Here is a 23,182-nt window from a genome sequence, read left to right as displayed (position 1 = left end):
GCTGGGTATATTGTCCATATACAGAGATGTACATAGAGCTGGGTATACTGGGCATATGCAGAGATGTAGATAGAGCTGAGTATACTGTCCATATGCAGAGATGTACATAGAGCTGGGTATACTGGGCATATGCAGAGATGTAGATAGAGCTGGGTATACTGGGCATATGCAGAGATGTAGATAGAGCTGGGTATACTGGGCATATGCAGAGATGTACATAGAGCTGGGTATACTGGGCATATGCAGAGATGTAGATAGAGCTGGGTATACTGGGCATATGCAGAGATGTAGATAGAGCTGGGTATGCTGTGCATATGCAGAGATGTACATAGAGCTGGGTATGCTGTGCATATGCAGAGATGTACATAGAGCTGGGTATACTGGGCATATGCAGAGATGTACATAGAGCTGGGTATACTGGGCATATGCAGAGATGTAGATAGAGCTGGGTATACTGGGCATATGCAGAGATGTAGATAGAGCTGGGTATATTGTCCATATACAGAGATGTAGATAGAGCTGGGTATACTGGGCATATGCAGAGATGTAGATAGAGCTGGGTATATTGTCCATATACAGAGATGTAGATAGAGCTGGGTATATTGTCCATATACAGAGATGTAGATAGAGCTGGGTATACTGGGCATATGCAGAGATGTAGATAGAGCTGGGTATACTGGGCATATGCAGAGATGTAGATAGAGCTGGGTATATTGTCCATATACAGAGATGTAGATAGAGCTGGGTATACTGGGCATATGCAGAGATGTAGATAGAGCTGGGTATACTGGGCATATGCAGAGATGTAGATAGAGCTGGGTATACTGGGCATATGCAGAGATGTAGATAGAGCTGGGTATATTGTCCATATACAGAGAGGTAGATAGAGCTGGGTATACTGGGCATATGCAGAGATGTAGATAGAGCTGGGTATACTGGGCATATGCAGAGATGTAGATAGAGCTGGGTATATTGTCCATATACAGAGATGTAGATAGAGCTGGGTATACTGGGCATATGCAGAGATGTACATAGAGCTGGGTATACTGGGCATATGCAGAGATGTAGATAGAGCTGAGTATACTGTCCATATGCAGAGATGTACATAGAGCTGGGTATACTGGGCATATGCAGAGATGTAGATAGAGCTGGGTATACTGGGCATATGCAGAGATGTAGATAGAGCTGGGTATGCTGGGCATATGCAGAGATGTACATAGAGCTGGGTATACTGTCCATATGCAGAGATGTAGATAGAGCTGGGTATACTGGGCATATGCAGAGATGTACATAGAGCTGGGTATACTGGGCATATGTAGAGATGTACATAGAGCTGGGTATGCTGGGCATATGCAGAGATGTAGATAGAGCTGGGTATGCTGGGCATATGCAGAGATGTAGATAGAGCTGGGTATGCTGGGCATATGCAGAGATGTAGATAGAGCTGGGTATGCTGGGCATATGCAGAGATGTAGATAGAGCTGGGTATGCTGTCCATATGCAGAGATGTACATAGAGCTGGGTATACTGTCCATATGCAGAGATGTAGATAGAGCTGGGTATACTGGGCATATGCAGAGATGTAGATAGAGCTGGGTATACTGGGCATATGCAGAGATGTAGATAGAGCTGGGTATACTGGGCATATGCAGAGATGTAGATAGAGCTGGGTATACTGGGCATATGCAGAGATGTAGATAGAGCCAAAACGCCGGAGCAGGGGAATCGTCAACAGCAGCAATTGGCTAAATATAAGCGGATCTTCGACCACAACAACACGCAGACGAAGTCGCAGGCAGAGGCTAGTAGCCAATAAACAATAACTTAAAGGGGTTGTCGGGGGAGTTAAAATAGCTTTACACAAGATCCCAGAGCGCAGTGAAGCCTAATGACAAGCTTTCTGCGCATCAGCTTCAGCGTGAATCTTAATTTTTTTGTTGCTTACTTGTATAGCGCCAACATATTCCACAGCGCTTTACCGACATTGTGATCCCTATGGGACAGTGACTGACCATCTACATTCCCTATCAGTAGATCTGTGGAATCCACATTAGAATGGGACATGTAGTGGTCGGAGCCATTTCAAATACAATCTGGTAGAGCAGTCAAGGCCAGTATGCCAAAAACTACCGACCATGCAGGGCTCGCTCTCACAAAACTCTAGGCACGTATGGCTTGGCTATAACAGCAAATGGACAGTTTTAACACCATCGATGTCTAAGTGAGACAAAAAAAAAAAAAAAAAAATGACAAGGCTTGAGGCGGCAAGGGGGGGGGGGGGTCTCTCAGTTTAGCTTCTCGCCTGTACTCTGTCTCTGTTGGTGGATTCTGTTCTTTCTGCATTTTCCACCCTTTACAAGTGTAAACATTTATTTATTTATTTTTAAGTGGATTAGGTTTCCATTGTACAGAAAACTGAATGAAGGTGTGAACCTAAGGGTCCATTCACACAGGAAAATGGTGAGGAATTTCAGCTCTGAAAAAATAGCCTCCCATTGACTTCAATGAGTTCCTTTTTCTGCTAGCAGTTGCACACTCCGTTCCGTATTAGGCCAGAATGAATGGGCCTAGTCGGGAGAAGGGAGTGTCTACAGGCGGATGTTGCGAGGTGAATCCGCCTGAAAAAATGAGCATGCGGCTTCATTTTTCAGGAGCTGGAACAAATGGCTCCCAGAAAAAAGAACTGACCGGCTCCTACTGATTTCAATGGGAGCTGTCTTTTTGGTCAGGATTTTGAGGCGGATATGGCGTGGACAACACCCAAGCTGGCGGGCCACACACACCGGAGACCAGACCCCTACCAGGAGCCACTGAGGGACCGCACCCTGTCTTGCACCCCAGCGTCATCACCGAGGACAGTGTTTGAGCATTAGCAGCCAAATGGGACAAGCCGAGCAGCACATCACGACACTGCCAAACCAGGAGGCCAGAAGAGGACCCAGAAAGAGCACCAGACACCGCAAGGGAGCCCAGAAGAGGTGAGCAGAGTATAACAAAATCTATCAGATCGGTGCACATGCCTCAGACACCAATGTCAATTCTTTTATTGCACCAAGCAGCCACGAAAAACCCTTTGCAAGACAGATGTAACACATTTAATTCCAGTGATAAGATTCTAGAAGAGTGTGAATATTTCCTTGTCAGAGTGAGAAAACCCTGGAGAAAAAGCTTGTAAGACAGATAAGTGGTGCCGAGCGGGACCCGGCCAGGATTCATACTCCATCAAGATTGGATGCAGCGGAGGTTGAGAGTCTCCTTGTACAGCTGGAGACATTGGCCTCGGACCTACATACTATTAACAATAAGGGGTTTGTGTTTGGTGATGACAAGTCTTGTGTTGTGATCGGTTACCAATGGATATGACCATGAATGCAGAAACTTTCTATGATCTAGGACTTGTCCGTATTCCAGCCATGATGTCCTTATAGCGTCCGGGTTATCTTCTCATACATGTAGTGTCCTCCTGATAACCAGCCATGATGTCCTTATTGTGTCCGGGTTATCTTCTCATATATATAATGTCCCTGAATGATAACGCGTCCACAATTAAGACATCATGGCTGGGTTTCTGACAAGTCCCACATCATAGAAGGTTCCTGCATTTATGTTCATATCCATTGGCAATTGATCAAGACCACAGAAGTCACCACTAAGATGGTTTGAGGATATTCTTAAAACTGCAAAATTGACAAATTATTTAGGATTTGCAAAAACGTTTAACTTTTAATTGTCTATAAATGTAAATAGGGTTCAGACCATGTGAAAATCCCTTTAAACAATGTATGCGCATGTTATACGTCAAAAATAGACCGCTCTATAGTGACACAGGACAACACCCAATTCTGAAAAGACAGCACTTTATTCACGCTGGCTAGTCACATCATCATCATTTTGACATCTTCCTCTGTCCATGTAGTACAAATAGAGAATGACCAGAACTTAAACATCACTTCATTCTTGGTGGGGACCCCCACACGTATAACACTGCACTAAGAGTGGCTGGGGTTCCATAACTAGGGATAAAGCAATGGGTGTGGGGGGGGGGGATGTCTGAGAAGAGAGGGGCATCACTCAACATGGCCTGCGTCTTGAGTCTCCAACAAAAGGGGTGCTGAAGAATCCTGCTAATGAAGACTCTTATTTCCAAATACCAAACAATAACCCCAACTGGATATAGTTAACTATTCGGGCCCTCAAATGTTGCTCTTGGGCCTTGGTCAGGGACAAAGGCCTGTAACATACCCATCTAGGTATCTGATCCCAGAGAACCCCTTTAAGATCGGTTATATTAATACATATATATCTACTGTAAGTAAAAAAAAACTCTACATCCACTAGATAACTAAGATTAGAGGTCAGATTCTCAGAGGGGCACTTGCAAATAGTAGAGTATCACCCATAGTTGTCAGTAAACTAGCAATGTGGTTGGTTGATATGGATAAGGTCACCAATGTTTTAGGAATTCTACACAAAAAAAAAAAAAAAAAAAAGGGGGGGGGGGGGGGTCGCGTTTCATCACCACTAGCGTTTGGCATCGCATATCAGTACAATGGTGATCAACTGCAATGCTGGACCGCCCCTTTAAGAAACTATGTGGAAATGGATTGACACTCACTGTTACATGATCAGATTGGGAAATCATTATATGAACCATTCCTATCGTTTCTTTCGGACCCCTTAAGCACGCACGCTCCTGGGTGACATACGGTGACAGCCAGAACCCACCATATTTAACTCCGTAGCTGCATGGCGAGGTGGGCGATAGACAAGTCTTATTGGAGCCCTGACTGTATCATGACATGATGAGAGTCCGTGAAGTAGAGCTGTGTTTGTGTAAGTTCAGAATGGCTCGTGCTTTCTCCTGCATGAGCAGCTGGTCCTGGGAGCCACCAAAAGCGATGATCTTCCAAGCTTTACTCATCTGGGGGAAGAAAAGGAACAGAAAACGGTGAGTGGGATAGAAATGAGGGCAGACGCTGCGCTTGTGTACGGTCCAGATTGGGATATGGACGATGACGGCATAGGCGATGGCGAGGACAGTGGAGTATAGTCGGCTTACTAGTCATTGCACGTTTACTTTCATTTAACAAACTAAGCATCCCATTAAACATTACCCATAATTAAAGGGATATTCCATGACTATGACAGAGAGATTGCTTCAACCTTTCCCCCCCAAGCACAGCGCCATATAGTGTTGCTGCTTGGTATTGCAGCTCAGTTACGTACCCCGGGACTGGAGATATCTGTGCCGTTACCGATCTCAGCCCAGCTAGACTGTCAGGAATGCCTTTTTGACCGTGGGGAACACCCCGACCACCACCACCACCACCCTGAGGGCTAGGTCACACAGGGCACTGGACTGCATATTTTGGTCCCGATTCTGATGCGGGAAGCCACGTCAGAATAGGACCAAAATTCACCTGACACGGCTTCCTGCTCCAGAGTAAGCCCAAATGAACGGGTCCGGAGGGTGCTGTTGTTAGGCGGACGCCGGGGCCGATTCAGCCGCAGAGTCCGCCTGAAGAAAGGACAGCTCGCTTCTTTTCTTCTGTGAGCCGGAACATACCGCTCACGGAAAAAAGGAAGCTAGCGGTCTACATAGACCTCCATTGTGAACGAGCCCTGACAGTACTCTCAATAGATTAGTACTGGGGGCGCACTTCACAGCTTAGAGTCATCACTGGGCGGTAAGGAACGCCCCTCTGACAATATAGGGCTATGGACGAGTACTGTTGGGGGAGGGATCCTCACAAGACTGCCAGGAAAACCCTTCTGACAGTGAAGAGATATCAGTAATGACACAGATATCTCCAGCCCCGGGGGACATAACGTGAAAGCAGACAGTGCACTGAATTCCTAGCGGTATATAAAACCGCATTTGCCCAAGGACATCAAAGGTCCTCTATAAATACTGGCTACTAAGTTTCTGGTTAACACTATGGAGTCTTGAGCTCTGCAGACATGATGACAGCTCTGACACAATGACTTTCCAGTACCAAGCACTAGATATCACCCACGAGTCTCCTTGTTATCACAGTGAGGGCCTGGCACGTCATGCTGGGACTTTTAGTTCACACTTTGTTCGTTGAACCAGAGCAGACAATTAATAAACCTATGATCCAGGTAAACAGCCGGTGTAGATCGGAGGGATGGCGGTAGATGTGGCAGCGGCTGCTTTAATGGTTTTGGAATAGAAGAGGCCAATTACATAAATTCCTGTAATTATGGATGTGTGCGGGCACCATGGGTGGCATAGTAATAGCGAGATGGATGCTGTAGTAGGAGAGCACCTGCAGACAATTCTTCTCCGGCGCCATAATCTGCACAGAATCAGCAAGTGAAATTTAACCTTTACAAGTCCAACATACTGGCGGAGGTTTATGACCTAGCTGCAGCTCAGTATAGATGGCTGCCGCATACACATTACTAGGTCATCCACACAGACACAGCGGGAGAGGTTTTACTGACTATACTTGGCAGATAGCCCTCTATTCTATACATCACGTCACTGAACACAGGCCAGTATATATGTATGTGCTGGCAATAGGTCTAGAAGTAACCCTGCAAACCTCTTAGTAAACCTGTCAATTGTGCCAGGTACAAAGATGGCATGTGTCAATCTATGGATGTCAGTCACAAGAACTATTATTCATTCCCAGCACCCGTAGCCAATACCAATACTCATCCTTGAATATATATTGTCAAGCTGTGAAAATTGTCTGCAAGAATATAATATAGCAGACAGGCTTATTTCTCCGTCATTCAGCCGATACACAGATGTGTCTATCCTGTGCCCATCAATGCAATACACTTCACTGTCGCCCACAAATTTCAGGCCATATACTTTAGACAGCTGTCCACTACTCCTCTTGGCTGTCACATGCCTACGTAGCTCAGAATACCTGTATCCCTCAGATGGAAAATGGATTTCTCTACCATCAGTCACCTACAACTTACAGCAGGAGACACTTACCGGTTCTGGAATCCTGAGCGTTTCTGTTCGTGTCGCCGACTGTTTCTCAGCATTACAAATGTAAGGTCTTTCAGGCTTCAAAATGCCCCCTTTGCTCTTATAGGAGGTCTTCACAATGGTGTCCACCTCCACAGGTAAGCTTGGCCCTGAGTCTGTGATTAAGTGTATGGCGGGTTCAGTCTTTATGACTATGCTTTTACTAAGAGAAGACTCCTGCGTCTTCACCAGCTCCCCAATGTCAGTATGTGAGGTTTCTTCATGGATGTAGGATCCTTTGCTTGGCTTGACCTGGACAAATCCCTGATTTAATAAACTGTCCTCTTTAGTGCTGCAGCTTGACTCATTCATGGACATGGATAAGAAGCTCTCGGAGGTCTGAGGCTGAAGACGGAATAGAGACAAACATAGGCCGTTACTAGAGGAAACGCCAAGAGTTAAAATATGCAGCAGCTAGCCAAACCGCATCAGTACCAATATATATACCAGAGACACAGACAGAGACACAGACAGAGACACAGACAGAGACACAGACAGAGACACAGACAGAGACACAGACAGAGACACAGACAGAGACACAGACAGAGACACAGACAGAGACACAGACAGAGACACAGACAGAGACACAGACAGAGACAGTTTATTCCCCTTTTTATGAATAAAGAAGCAGTCACGACACTCAATTCATTTCAATGGGAGTGGCGGACATAACCAACTTTTGTCTACCATCTTCAGCACTTCCATTGAAATGAATGGAGAACTGTGTGCACTGACCTGAGCACAAGTAATTAACACCAATTAAATATTCTCCTGATTGGAGTTTGACAGCTTAGACCAGACCCTTGCATTTTTAACATGCTGGGATGCTAAAGCCCCAGAAAAAGCAGAAAAGCATTTTTTTTTTTTTTTTGCAGATTTTGCTCCTTTATGAGCCAAAGCAAGATGGGAGACATACAAGATCTTCTTATACAATTCCCTTTACTCTTGCGGCCGCTTCTGGGTTTAGTACAGAACGATGAAGTTGGGTCAGGTTTCTGACACCCCTATACCAGACAGATTTTACTGAGGAAATTTATATATCATAGACCATCCAATGTGTGCGAGAATCACTCAGTCGGCAACTCTGCTATGGCTCTAAGAAGGAAGTCTCCAGTCCACTCTAAATGTATCCACGCACCCTATTAGTAGTTTTTAACCGATATGGACAATATTAGTTTTACCTGTCCTTGTAGACAGACTGCCGAAGAAAGGGAAAGTGTGGGGGGCTTTATCTCCTTGTCAACGACGTCTAATGCAAGAGACTTTCGCACTTTCTTGATAGGACTGTGAGGATGCTGAAAGGATAATAGAGCATAAATAATGCATCACTTCATATAACACAAGACCATAAGTACATGGATTTGTCACCTAGGCACCTGAAGCAACATTGTGAGGGATGAGCAAAAATAGATGTAGGATCAGTTCATAACTTACCCCTGGTTTCCTCTTCTGGCGTTCAAGCTTGGGTTCATCTACAATGACCAGCTCTATACCAGATTCATTGCGCAGAACTTCCTTCAGATCCTCTTCGAGGTGGGGGGTTGGCGGCTACAAGTTTACAATATATCAGTAACTCATAACTTCTTTTGCGGCCTACATGGTCTTTAGCAACTATCATGGCAGTCTTCCTAGTTTCTAGTCAGGTTAACTAGACTCCTGGACAGCAAATCTGGCTAGTTTTAAAGAGGATTTTTCATGTCCGCAGGGCACATACGGTTTAATACACTGTTAGAAAGTCGATAGTGCGCTGAATTCAGCGCATTATCGGCTTTCCCGTTCTGTGCCCCTGGTGAAGAGCTATCGGTGCCTGTACCGTAGCTCTTCAGTGTCAGAAGGGCGTTTCTGGCAGTCAGTCAGGAACGCCATTCTTCACAGCGCCTATAGCGATCTACTGTGAGAGCGGTGAAGAACATCCGTCCCCCTATGGACGAGCACTATCAGGAGGGGAGGGGGCGTTCCACACCGCTCAGCGTCATCACTGGCCGCTAAGCAACGCCCCCTCTCACAGTACAGCACAATAGGCACTACTGTGAGGAAGGGCGTTCCTGACTGGCTGCCAGAAACACCATTTTAACAGTGAAGAGCTACGATACCGGCACCAATAGCTCTTCACCGGGGGCACAGAATGGGAAAGCAGATTGCGCTGAATTCAGCACAGTGTCTGCTTTCTAGCGGCGTATTAAACCGCATGTGCCCTGAGGACGTGAAAGGTCCCCCCCTTTAAAGTAATGTCAACCTCTCCCATACGGGTCTACATATATAAGCAGAATTGTCTCCGTAATGTAACCTGAATGACTACGCTGCAATACACGTACACAGGATATAACAGAAAAGAAGAGAAAAAATAAAATACCCCACACGTAGCAGCTGATTAGACTACAAAAAGGATTCCTTATAGTCTGTTACCATGGAGGCCACAAAACAAGTTGTAGCTATTGTTAAAGGGGTTATTTATAACAAAAAGCAAAACGTTGGTGGCAAAGGTGTATATAGAGTTTAGGGTTGTTCAGAGTCTCCTCAGGCTACATTTGTAAGACTACGATTTATACCAGGGGAAAGAAAAATCTGTTACTAACACACTCACCAATGGCCTCAGGGACCCAAACTTCTCTAAGGCATTCTTGAATGGAGTGGGCGTGTGGGGAGCATTATCCCCCATAAATTTATGATTTGGCGTCACAAACCTAAAATAGAGAAAATAAGTTAATTCAATAAAAATGTAGATTACTGTAGTACCAAGTCTATAATATATTATATATTATATAATATGAATGGCAATGCGTGTAACAAGCTGGTGCATTAAATACAATGTAGCAGTAAAAACTTACGCCGAGTTCTTCTGTAGCAATGGCGTCTTGTCTCGATGAAGAGGCGTGGTTACAACAACTTTTTGGCTACAGACGGGTGTGGAGGTTAGAGAGGGGTTTTCTAGCTCCAAAGCATCGTGTTTCGACCAAAAATTCAAGAACTTGGAAAAAAAAAAAAAAAAGTTTCATAAATCATAGTTTGTCAAATTACAGACAACAATGACAACATCTGCAAGTACAATTTACAGCTCTGCCAAGAATAGGTCATAAATATTAAAGAGGACCTTTCATCAGATTGGGCACATGCGGTGTTATATACTGCTGGAAAGCTGACAGTGTGCTGAATTCATTGCACTGTCTGCTTTCCCGATCTGTGCCCGGTGTAAAGCACTATCGGTCCCGGTACTGTAGCTCTTTACAGTCAGAAGGGCGTTTCTGACAGTTAGCCAGGGACGCCCTTCTGCCCATCAGCGCCTATCGCGCTGTACTGTGTGAGCGGGGAGGAACGCCCCCTCCCCTTCTGATAATACTCGTCTATGGACAAGCACTGTGAGCAGAGGGAGGAGGCATTCCTCCCCGCTCACACTGTACAGCGCGATAGGCGCTGCTGGGCACAAGGGCGTCCCTGGCTAACTGTCAGAAACACCCTTCTGACTGTAAAGAGCTACGGTCCCGATAGCGCTTTACACCGGGCACAGATCGGGAAAGCCGATAGTGCGCTGAATTCAGCGCACTGTCGGCTTTCCAGCAGTATATAGAACTGCATGTGCCCGATCTGATGAAAGGTCCTCTTTAAATTCTCCTCTCCATTTGTGTCTGACAGTCCAAGTGTGACCACATTCTCCTTCAGCCCTCAGTTCTCCAGGCACAAATGAAATTCTCATACTTATCGAAAACCACCATGCACAAGATTATACGTGATATCTTGACGTTGTCTTTAAGGAGTCATACCTGTGATGGAGAGAAGGGCAGTGACTTGACAGGAGTGCTTTTGGGCGTCATGCTATTTGTATCTGTAGTTGAGGCACTGCTGCTGGCCACACTCTCTGTGACAGGTGACAATGTGATTTTCCTCTTCTTGTGGTGTTTCAATAAGGAAGGTGGTGTCCCAAATCCAGCATGTGGACGTGGAGATATAGGAATTAACTCGCCCTTGCTACCCTTACTCAGGTCGGACAAGGTGTGTCCATCGAGACGATATTCGGTAACATTGGTTGCTGGGGCTTTGGATGAAGTTGCAGAGCTAGGACTGCCAACGTCAGTAACCACAGATTCATCAGCCAAGTCAAAGCTTGTAAGATCACACCAACCTTCAGCATCCTAGGTAAGAAACCCCATGATTAAGACAATATAAGCCTACATACAATAAGGCTCGGGATACATGTGGGGACTTTGCAATATGACTGAGCAATTGTGACCTAAATCGTGATTGATTGGGCATTTTACCTAGATTACAATTGCCATTTATTTAGGTTAGGCCCCCTTTAAACTACACTCCTTTTACAGTAGAAGTTGGGCGAACCTTTAGAGATTCATCTAGCGGTGTTCACCAGACAGTTTTGATCAGATTGAACACGGCCGAACCAAAACTGCTCTTCAGACCCCAAAAGAAGCCCAGGGGAAGCGATCAAACATAGAAATTAGATTTCCTCACTTCTTCTGGACTCCGACACAGCTCCCGGTTCACTTCTGACATGAGTGACGCCCAATCACATGTCTCAGGGTCCCTGACATCAGGCAGAAGCGTTGTGGAAAACATGGTGCCGCTGCGGAGCCCAGAAGAGGTCAGTAACACTGGTTTCTATGTTTGATCATCTCTGTGGGCTCTGCTCAAACTCCAGGGTCTGAAGAGACCCCAAAATAGAATAGAAGTTCCGATTTTGTAAAGAATTGCACGTAGAACCTTGTAAATATTGTAATAACCGAACCAAAATAACAAACACGATTGTGTTCACATCAGTTATCCTGGTTGATGTTCGGTTATTAATTGATCAATTGCCCGACCCTAGTTCACAGCGGGTTAACCTCCACAAAGCTACTAGTGGCTAACCTACTGTGAGCTACAGTGGCAGAAATCCCATCGACATGCTGCAGAAAAGAAATCCACAGCACAATATGGGCATTACACACAGCGTATCAATTATTGCTGCGCAGTCTGCACTGGTTTTCAACCAATGCAAAGGTTGAAAGCAAAGAAGAGACACAGAAATCACAGCTGAAAGCAATGGTGAAAGCCACGTGCACTCAGCTGTGCTGTGGTTTTTTTCCCCATAGTTGGATTCCTGGTGGACATCCTGCTGCAGACCAGACATGTGGCCTCAGTTTAAAAGTTTTCATGTGCCATGTCCTATAGGAGGGGCTCAGACCTCTGAGATCTACACTTATTCCATAGTCTGTGGATAGTGGGCAAGTGTCTGATCATTGGAAGGGGTTCAACTGTGGAGATCCCCAAGTCCCTGAGTGAAACTGTAACGCACATGCATGTCCCCCGCCCCATTCACCACTTAAGTGTACCGCTCTATTCATACAGGGGAATCAGGGATCCCTCCCCATGGTAATGATTGCTAGGACTCGGACCACCATTAAGACATTTATTCCATTTTTTTTGTTGTAACAGAAAGAGATACAATGGCATCGGTATTACTTCACATGTAAAGTCCCCTATATACTTACCGACTCAATCATTTCATTGCTGGGCACCAGGTAGTTGACGTACTCCACCATCCATTTCTCTGGGGCAGAACTCACAGACGCAACAGCAGAGGAGGGGCTGGATCCCGCGCTCTCGTCTTCCTCGCCTTCGCTCAATTGCTCAGACTTTACCTCAACTATCTTCACCTCCATGATGTCAGAGTTGGTGCCATTCTCTACAGCCTCTACCTTTACTTCCGGAGACACAAACTGTTCTTTCTGTAAAGAGGCAGAGAGATGTTAGACACCTCTACTAGACACAGATGGCAGATATCAGGTCATTTCCGCTAGCTGGTACCTCTTCTACAACCAGTTGGTATCCACACTCTTCCTTTTCCTCCTTTTCCCCTGTGATGCTGCTCTTCATCCCATTCAGGTATCCGCCTGTCTCTACCTTTCGCTTGATGGTTGAATTCCAATGATTTTTTACTGCATTGTCTGTCCTGTAGATGAAACACACAGAAGGAGCTAATGCTTCAAAGCACGAAAACAGGATATTTTATACCTTATTTAAATATCTACCCCAAATTTGCCATCCTATTACATTTTCGCAGAGTTTTAAACATCTTTTCTAACCACGTTAAGAGTCTTGACTAGAACAAATGCAAATGGCCACGAAGGCAGGAACTTTCTATGATCTGGGACTCGTGAGACCCATCCATGGATTTCCTTATTGTGGACAGGTTATCTTCATGTATGAGAATATAACCCAACCACATAAGGACAGCATTCTCCAGACTCTAGGAAGTTCCTGCATTCATGGCCGTATCCATTTGCAACTGATCAACACAACAGATGTCCCTACTGAAATGAGAAATGCGATAGAAAAAAAAAAAATCTTTAAAAGGTTTAACTTTTAATGCTAATGCTGAGCTCTGTGATATATAGGATTATATGATGGAGGAGAGAAGCTGAGCTCTGTGATATATAGGGTTATATGGTAGAGGAGAGAAGCTGAGCTCTATGATATATAGGATTATATGATGGAGGAGAGAAGCTGAGCTCTGTGATATATAGGGTTATATGGTAGAGGAGAGAAGCTGAGCTCTGTGATATATAGGGTTATATGGTAGAGGAGAGAAGCTGAGCTCTGTGATATATAGGGTTATATGATAGAGGAGAGAAGCTGAGCTGTGTGACATTCTTATGTACATACCGATACAGGGAAAGTAATGAAGTGTCTTTTGCTGCTGGTTAATCCAATTAAGTTCACAAAGCATTAAAGTAAGACATACCGCCCAGGTAAAAGCTTTGCTATTTCTGCCCAGCGATTGCCTAGAAGTTTGTGTGCTTGACAGATAATGCGATCCTCCTCTTCAGTCCATGACGACTTCTTCACCTCTGGATTGAGGTGGTTATGCCAACGCTCACGACACTGTTTGCCCAACCTTCCCTTCAGCTGCTTGGCAATAAGCGTCCAGTGCTTGGTGCCATATTTCTTCACCAGCTCAATAACCTGTAGGCAAGCACATTGTCACAAAAAAAATAAATAAAAAAAAGCACTGTCCAGGGGAAGTTGTTCTGGATTTTTTTTTGTCTGAGCCATTTAATACCTTTTCGTCTTCCTCTTTTGTCCAGGGTCCTTTGACACGGTCAGGATGAAGAACGCGGAGCCATCTGTGCTGGCACTGTTGTTCTGTTCGGTTCTAAATACAGACAAGAAATAACATGAGCATGACTGCTAGAGATAGCTGAGCACTGTATTTTATCTCTCTTTAGCAGTTTCAGAGATGAACTGAGTGTCAGTCTACATGTATGACCACCGCTCCATTCAAATGAGGGACTTCAAACCCCATTCTTATGATCAGCGAGGGTCCCAGCTATTAGACCCCTCCCAAACAAACTTACAACATGTCCTGTCAATACGGGAAAAGTTTTGTAAATCCCCTATAAACAAGACAATGAGAAAACTGCTCAAACCGCCAGAGAGATTCTAGGGCTACTTACAGGCATGTGGCTGGCTATCTGTTTCCATTCACCCTGCCCATACGTTTTCACCAAGGCTCTCAGCATTTCATCCTATTGAAATAAAAGCAGATATCAGAAGTTATCAAAGAGTTATTTATATAAAAAAAAAAAAAAAAAAAAAAAAACATTTCAAAACAAAACAGGTTTCGATATGGAGGGGACAATAATATAGGGATGAAAAGAGAAATGAAAAGATGAAGCGAAATATCTGAGACTAAGAAGTCAGGTTTTGATCAGTGACCTTTAAACATTGGATTACATTGTGTTAAAGGGGATCTCCAGGCTTAATTCATGACCAATCCTTGGGACAGGTCATCAGTTGAACATTGGAAGGGGTACAACACCCGGTAACCCCACCGATCACCAATAGTATCAGTGAGCTGCAGTGTTCAGCTACTTACTAAGCACAGAGCCATACATTGGAATACTGGCCGTGCTTTGCATCACAACTCAGCCTCCTTCACTTGAATGGGACTGAACTCAGAATAGGTCAAGTGATTGATACACTTGAAGCTAAGTGGCCAGTACTCAACCCACAGCCATCTTAGGCCTCATTCACATCTGCGTTGGTATTCCTTCTTGGGGGAGTCCACACGCAGACCCTCGAATGGACTGCCGAATGCATTTGCAAGTGCTGTGCCAGTGAAAGAACACAGACCCCATAGACTATAATTGGGTCCATGTGCTTGCCGCCAGATCTGCGCAGGGAACATGCGGACAAGAAAATACTTCACAATCTACTTTCTTACCTGCATGATTCGTGCAGGCAGCGCGCAGCAAGCACGCAGACCCCATTATAGTATATGGGGTCTGTGTGCTTTTACTGCACAGTTCTTGCAATTGCGTTTAGTATTCCGTTCGGGGAGGGGTCCCCATGCAGACTCCCCTGGATGGGATACCAGATGTGATGTGAACCAAGCATAAAATGTATGGCCATCCCATGATCTGTTCAGCCCTTTAGCAATCTCACCTCCTCATGGGTCCATTTCACCTTGACTCTGTTCTCTCTGTGCTCTGGAACATCAGAATCTGTGTCTTGATAATGGAAGTCTTCTAGATCATCACTGAAGAGAGAAAGGATACAGAAGATTTATTATAGAACCGGCAGCCATAACAGGGAGGAGAAACGAGATAGAATTAGCAGCATGGCTCCTTTATATTATAGTCTATGGGAGTTATAGGAACAGCTCAGCACCTCTTGGGTGTGCCGGACAGGCTACAATGAGTTTATACGTTAGACATGTTAACCAGGATGTCCTGTCCATAGGATAGGCCCTCAATGAGTGATCACGGGGGGAGGGGGGGGGGGGGTCAGCTGTTGATCAACCCCTTCACTATTGGAGGCAAAAGAGTCGACAGCACGGCAATAAAGGGGCCAAGGACCTCCAGCACATTAGGACAGATGCTTACAAAGTTATGCAAGGCATTTAAGCATCATTTTACACAGATAGAGTGATCTTGTATTACTCATAGTAAGACTATATAATAATTTAGAGTGAAATACTCAGTTTTGCAGGTGATAACAGAGGACACCACCAGTTTTGGTGCAGTGGAAAATCTGGTTTTCTCACACCACTGTACAGCCTGCAGACCACCACCACATCGAGGGGATTTCTACAGCGAGTACTAGAGAATTATGTCTACATCCCATAATACTTTTCAACATGTTCATTAGGCTGGAGCGCCAGGTCATGGACATAGTGTAGTCTGAGTGTGAAGAGTCGACCTTTCCATGTGATCACGTCTGTATAACAGGAAGGCACATCCTAAAAAGCTATTCCCACTACAGACATCCACATGTTTAAAGGGGGTCAACTCAGGAATTACAGATTTCTGCCAGGAGAAAGATGTCGCCCAACAACTCCCGCCTACTGTCTGGTTCAACCGCGCCTGGGGGCTTATTCTGGCAGACGTCCTCGCCACACGGGAACATCGATGCCAATTGGCGGCCTCAGAAAAGGCACCGGGACTTCATAAGTGACATATGTGAGAGACGTCCCAGTACCTTTACTTCAGGCGTCACGTGCAGCGAGGAACAAGTCCCAATGCCTCTGAAACAGACAGCAGCGGAGGACACCGGAGCCCCAAGGACAGGAGAGTATGGCAATGTTTTTGGTTCCGTTTTTATTTTTACCTTCCCTTCCCTCCTGCCATAAACCTGTAATTCCTTGACAACCCCGAATGAAGATGTGAACTGGGCTTATCATGAAATCTCCGAAAAAATCCTATCAAATCTGCCACATCCCATGTGTATGAACAGAACTCGAATAACTGGAAAATTCCCTTCAAGAATACATATAGTACTAGTCTCCAGATGCTATATCACAAGGAAAGACAGAGGACACATCTATATCTATCTATCTATATACTGTATTTAGAAAGGGACTCCATTCATAACGCCTTCTGTCTTGTTCTATCTTGTAAATACAATGGAATTATTTCCAACAGTTTTAGGGCGCATTCACACTGAGTAAACGCTAGCTTATTCTGAACGTAAAACACGTTCAGAATAAGCGGCGTCTAAAGCAGCTCCATTCATCTCTATGGGAGCCGGCATACGAGCGCTCCCCATAGAAATGAATGGGCTGCTTCTTTCACTCCGAGCGCTCCCATTGAAGTGAATGGGGAGTGCCGGCGTGTACGCTCCGGCATGAGCAGAGCTTGCCGTATACGCCGGCACTCCCCATTCACTTCAATGGGACTGCTCGAAGTGAAAGAAGCAGCCCATTCATTTCTATGGGGAGTGCTCGTATCCCCGCTCCCATAGAGATGAATGGAGCTGCTTTAGACGCCGCTTATTCTGAACGTGTTTTGCATTCAGAATAAGCTAGCGTTTACTCAGTGTGAATGCACCCTTAGAGTTAAAAAGAAGTCACTCTCCATATTGCTTGCTGCTTTTAAGAAAAGTGATGTGAGCAGGACAGCGCCCAAGGAAAGGCTAGAACACCTCAGCTCAACACTTATGTCTCCTTATGGAGAGTTAAGTTTCTGCCACATTTATTAAGACTGGCATTTCATACACCAGTCTTAATAAAGGGCCTGCATTGTGCACATGTAAGCTCCGGCTTCTTAAATCAGGTGCTCTCCTATACGCCAGAATAGATATCTACACCAGTCAGGAACCTGCATCCATTTCTTGCAAAACATGGCAGTAAAGTGGCAAGCGTTCTAACGTAGAGCTGAAACATCCCTAACCATGCTCAGGAGTGGTGAGCGAGGCACAGAAGGGGGGGGATGTGGAACATCGTTGGTGCTAGAAAATAGGCATAGATGGGATGATCAGAAAAACATATGGTGGGGTTTAAAAACCACAACCAGATGTGAAAAATCCACCCTAGTATCTCTCAAGCAGTGTTCAGACACCTGCAGTGCAAAGTCAGTTTCTGTTCTGAGTACAAAAACAGAACTCGAGCAATAACAGATGTCATGGCTGCAAAAAGGAAAAAAAAATTCCATAAGCACAACTTTTTTTGTCAAGTGAAGTCTGTAAATGGGTAACAGTCCCCATTCTAGTCAATCATGTCCCTCCATTGTAGCCCTTCAGTAGATGGGAGAGTTTATCCGTCCTGGAGACCAAAAGAATAAGCTGAGACACCGGCACAGATGTGAATACGCCCCAATACATCGTGGTTCAGGAAGGGTACATGGAGCTTTTGGGGATCTGCATTGGCAGCTCAGTGGTTAGTACTGATGCCATGCAGCGCTGGAGTCCTGGGTTCTAATCCAGCCAAGGAGTTTGTATGAGTTTCCTCCGGATCCCTATCACAACTATTTATTGCTTCACTGATTATATTGCCATCATATTCCGCAGCGCTTCACAGACATTGTCCGGCACAACGCCATATAGTGCTCACAATCTACATTCCCTATCAGTATGTCTTTGGAGTGTGGACGGAAACCCACACAAGCACCTTGCAGAGGTTGTCTTTGGCAGGATTCAAACCCAGGACTCCAGCGCTGGAAGGCTGCAGTGCTAACCACAACTGATAGGAAATATAGATTATGAGAATTATATGGGACAGTATAAAGTGCTGCAGAATATGATGGCGCTATAGAAGCAAAATAAATGAAATGTGCAAACACTATAAAGGAGGCCTAAGTCACACCTCCACATTGGAACCACAAAAGGGTCAGTGTGACGGCTCCATTGTGTGGCCTGAATGAGCAGCAGGGGAAGGACAATAGATCTCTCTGTTGCAGAGTTTAGCTCATTCACACCAAGGTCAGACAACGCAGCTGTCACATGGACTGGTTCCCAGCCCTAGTGCGGGGTGTGAATTAGGCCTTAGACATGTCTGATATTGCGTTTCCACCACAAGTTTAATGAAGACACGGCAATGGCTGACTATAGGTACATTACACCAGTAACTTTGTGGCCTCCTTTCTCTGGTCTCCAGCAGTAATCCAGGGTTTTATCCCATCAGACTGAGCTATTGATCTCCGACATCCAATATAACACGTACACTGGGCGGTATTTTGTCTCATCATTATTCTCTATGGGTGATCTGCCATGTCACATGTAATAGGAGGCTCCAATACTGCTCACATTCAATATACAGAGGGGACACAGTGGGGGAGGGGCAGAAACTGCAACCCATGTGACAGGGCCCAAGCTAGGACCTCTGACCTGTCATGTAGAAGGGCAGGGGGCGCTATAGATGGGGTGTAGGGCAGTAAGAAGGGTGTAGGGTGGAGAGGGGCCCTAATTCATCACTATAAGGCCATATAATTGACCAATACAAGAACAAGGCACCAATGGGTGAGGGTCACACAGACTGGAGGGGAGATCGGGTGACATTCGGGTCACATAACCCCAAAATCAATAATACACCGTTTACAGCCGTTCTAAAGGCGATAAACACCAAAATCAGCCCCGGCCGCTCTCCCGGACTTCGCCGTCTCACCTGCGTCCCATCCGGGCCATGATGATCGCTCGGCCGCCGATTCGGGCGTTATTGTTTTTCCTATCTCCCGCCCGCTGCGCGCGCAGCTCGGGTACGCCCTTTCCGGGGTCGGAGGGCGCACGGTGACGTCACAGCCAGACCACACCCCCGTGCTGGCACAGCAGTGGCAGACAGCGGCATTGAGGTCAGGGGGCGGGGCCGTCGCGCCACTGGCAACCAATCAGGGAGCAATGTGGGGAGGAGCCCGAAAAGGCGCCGAATCTGAAATAATGACGCCAGTGTAATGTGTGCGGCTATGAGGTGTCTGAGGCGGCAGGCGGCGCCAGAGTCCGCGGCTACCAATGGCATTCCTCACAGCTTTACCGCGGGGTTTAGGAGATATTTAATCTTCATTTTTTAATTTTCTAGATATTTTCTAAAATAAATGTGACGTCATCAAATAGGCAGACTTGTAAGAAAATATATCATGTCATATGCGTCTTTATACAGGTCTATGTTCACACTTGGGTCTACTTGCATCATTTGCCCCAGACATATAGAAGCGCTTGCTATTTTTTAGTATATACTTGGTATAGCCTGCCTAGAGCAATGTCATACAGTGCAACAATACATCACATGTATACTGACCAGAGACAATATCACATATACAGGCCTCAGGGACAATATCACATGTATACAGGCTGCAGGGACAATATTACATGTATACAGGCCTCAGAGACAATATCATATGTATACAGGCCTCAGGGACAATATTACATGTATACAGACCACAGGGACAATATCACATGTATACAGACCACAGGGACAATATCACATGTATACAGACCACAGGGACAATATCACATGTATACAGGCCTCAGAGACAATATCATATGTATACAGGCCTCAGGGACAATATTACATGTATGTATAATCAAGTTTTATTAAGGGTTTTTCTCCATTAACAACGGAGGGGGGTCAACAATGCAAAAAGATGACACAAAAAGTGAGGAGCGCAGGCCTCTGAAAGAAGCTGCGGGTCGAGGGGCTCCCCTGGCCAGCAGAACATAATATGCAAACATCATAGTAGGCAGATGAAGCCGTATAGACAATGCAAAGGACACACAACAAAGAGGGAAAAGGGGTGAGGGAAACAAATCAAGGAGGAACCAAACGAAACAAGGGGGAAACCAACAAAGACCTGGAAACCAAGAAGGGGGAGGGGGGAAGGATAGACCGAAAAAAGGAGCTCAGGAAAAAGAGGCGGAAAAGTCAGAGGATTCCTGAAACACCACCCAGAGCCGCCAGAGAGTTTCAAACCAGGAGTGGTCTGGAGAGTCCTCAGCAACCAGGGCTTCCATCCTCCGAATAAGAAGAAACTCCTGTAGGAATTCAAGCAAAGATGGTGGGGTAGTGCTGCGCCAATGCCTAGGGACATCAGCCCTGGCGGCCGCGAGGAAGTGTCCCAGGAGGTCCTTTTTGAGCTCAGAAATCTTACCGAGGATGACCGAGAGGAGGGCGAACTGTGGCGAAGGAGTAACAGAACAGTCACACACCCTAGAGTACAGGGAGAAGACCAAATCCCAGAAGGGCCACACAGTCCCACCAAATATGAAGCATGGTACCCCTCTCAGCACCACAGCGCCAACACCGGTTGGGGACAGCAGGGAAGATCCTATGGAGTAGGTCAGGACACGTGTACCAGCGAGTTAGACTCTTAAAACTCCTCTCCTGCGCACTACAGGGCAAAGTCAGCTTATGAGTGAGCAAAAAGGACTTGTCCCACTCAGCAGGTGACAGACTAGAGGGGAGATCAGAGTTACATGAGTCAACATACGAGGGGGGTCCCGGCGTCACATAATACCCGGTAGACAGGGTCGGACTGGCCCACCGGGGAACTGGGAAATCCCCCGATGGGCCCCGAGCCCTGACTGTTAGTACTCATTTTGTCAATGCAAATGCATTGGTTAGGGGCCCGATTGGGATGGCCAGGGGCCCCGATTAACACCTAACCAATGCATTTGCTTTGACAAAATGAGAGCTGGGTGCATTCACACTGAGTATACGCTCACTGATTCTGAACGTGTAAACTCGTTCCGAATCAGCGGCGTTAAAACAGATCCCATTGCTTTCTATGGGAGCCGGCATACGTGCGCTCCCCATAGAAATGAATGGGCTGCTTTTTTCCCTATTGCTTTCAGAGATGGGTGGTATTATATACCACTAGAAAGACTGAAATCACTGCACTGCCTGCTTTCACTGTATGTGCCCCAGTTTCCTAAGATCCCCCTTTAATATTCTACTATCCTCATTTTTAAATACCCTACAAAGTTTAGTATCATCTGCAAATATGGACACCCTGCTTTGTAAACCCTGATCAGTACATGTAGAACGGGAGGAAATCCACACAAGCACGGGGAGAACATACCAACTCCTTGAAGATGTTATTCCTGGCAGGATTCAAACCCAGGACTCCAGCGCTGCAGTGCTAACCACTGAGCCACCGTGTTGCCGCGAATAGACTCTAATTCTGTCAGGACAAGGTGTTCCTACTACAGTCTTCCTTGACCTTGTACCCTCTGCCACTGAAAAAGTGGTGTGTGGTGCTCAAATGTGGACAAAGTGACTCATCTCTTGTGCAAATCAATCCTGCGTGCCAAAGCTGTGCCACTTTTATACCAGAAAAAACAAAGCTGATTTCAAATCAGTGACAGTCTATGGAGATATTCACATCCATTTTTTGGGGCCGGACTGTTTGCAGAGTCCTATGGTCTATTATCTATTTTTATGAATTCCCCAATAAATTCCTGGTCATGACGGATCCATAAAAATAGGGCCCCTGCAGATGAAAATTGGGCATGAAAAATTGACCATTTCATATGTTTTTTTCTAGGTTTGTTTTTTTTTTTTTTACCATGGTCATGTACATATAACCTTCCACTTAAATCCCATCCACTTCGCCTGCACTGTAAAACGCAGCGATTTTTCCCTGCAGGCAAATCGCGGCGTTTCCGGTCCATGGGGCCCCGGCCTTAAGATTCAGATCAAAACTACATAGGAAAAAAAAATTGCATGTTGTACGCAGCTTTGATGCATTTTTTTGAGCAATACCTTGATTTTAACAGGATTCATCTGTGAAATCAAAAACTGCACCATGTGAATGTACCCTTGGGAAAAAGCACTGTTCAGCTCCTTGAACATATATGGCTTCCAGGTTCATGTGCTAATGATTGTTGGCATATACATCAGTACATAGTAAATTGCGATGACAAGCCCAGATCCGAAATGTTCACACTGCAGAGGACTCCAGACCATTGCTGGAGGGGGCAGGTGGGACAATGATTTAGACTAACCCCAGGTGTGATACATAAAGCCTAGCCTATAAAAAAGTAATGGTGGGCGAGAAGAGCTCTGTGGTGTCTGGAGAAGGACACAAAGGTAAGAGGATGGCTGGTAGAGAGAATATAGGTGGTTGTATAACCCCAATAATATGTAGTGTTACAGGCCTACTGAACCATTGTACTAAGCTATGAGTTTTAGTTACTTTTGAGGTTGGGGTTTTTTTTGTGATTTTTCTAAATTGTTGTAAAGCTTCCAAACCTATAAGCTCCTATATATAATCACATGATGGAGTTTAATCCATGAAGCTTGGTGTGTTTGCTAGACTTACTGGCTTGGCCAGTATTCTGGGAGAGGGGCTCCTGGCAGTTCAGTTCTGTATGATGTGGCGTCCCTGCCTCCCAGTGATATACTAGTATTATTGGGAGGCATCATAGGGGGCTATACTGGGAGTCATGCTACCAGATTGAAGTTTAGGCTGGTAA

At 45.6% G+C, this 23,182-nt stretch overlaps 1 protein-coding gene across 1 annotated transcript; it reads right to left on the bottom strand.

Annotated features, from left to right (window-relative positions):
- Window positions 1-3,861: 3,861 nt before the first annotated feature.
- MYBL2 (MYB proto-oncogene like 2) lies at window positions 3,862-19,458 on the bottom strand. The gene is made up of 14 exons (XM_075277549.1): window positions 19,380-19,458; window positions 15,446-15,539; window positions 14,455-14,526; window positions 14,061-14,153; window positions 13,743-13,963; window positions 12,806-12,950; window positions 12,490-12,726; window positions 10,768-11,136; window positions 9,838-9,977; window positions 9,594-9,693; window positions 8,444-8,557; window positions 8,191-8,304; window positions 6,974-7,354; window positions 3,862-4,921 (listed from the first exon to the last, which is right to left on the bottom strand). Exons 1-14 carry the CDS (start codon window positions 19,397-19,399, stop codon window positions 4,793-4,795), a joined length of 2,229 nt encoding a protein of 742 aa, XP_075133650.1. The 5' UTR covers window positions 19,400-19,458; the 3' UTR covers window positions 3,862-4,792.
- Between the last annotated feature and the right edge of the window lie 3,724 nt (window positions 19,459-23,182).

This window comes from Leptodactylus fuscus, chromosome 6 (assembly GCF_031893055.1).
Source record: "Leptodactylus fuscus isolate aLepFus1 chromosome 6, aLepFus1.hap2, whole genome shotgun sequence".
In the NCBI taxonomy this organism is placed as follows: domain Eukaryota; kingdom Metazoa; phylum Chordata; class Amphibia; order Anura; family Leptodactylidae; genus Leptodactylus; species Leptodactylus fuscus.
Note: the sequence above shows the minus strand (reverse complement) of the source record. Positions and strands in the feature narration are given on the sequence as shown.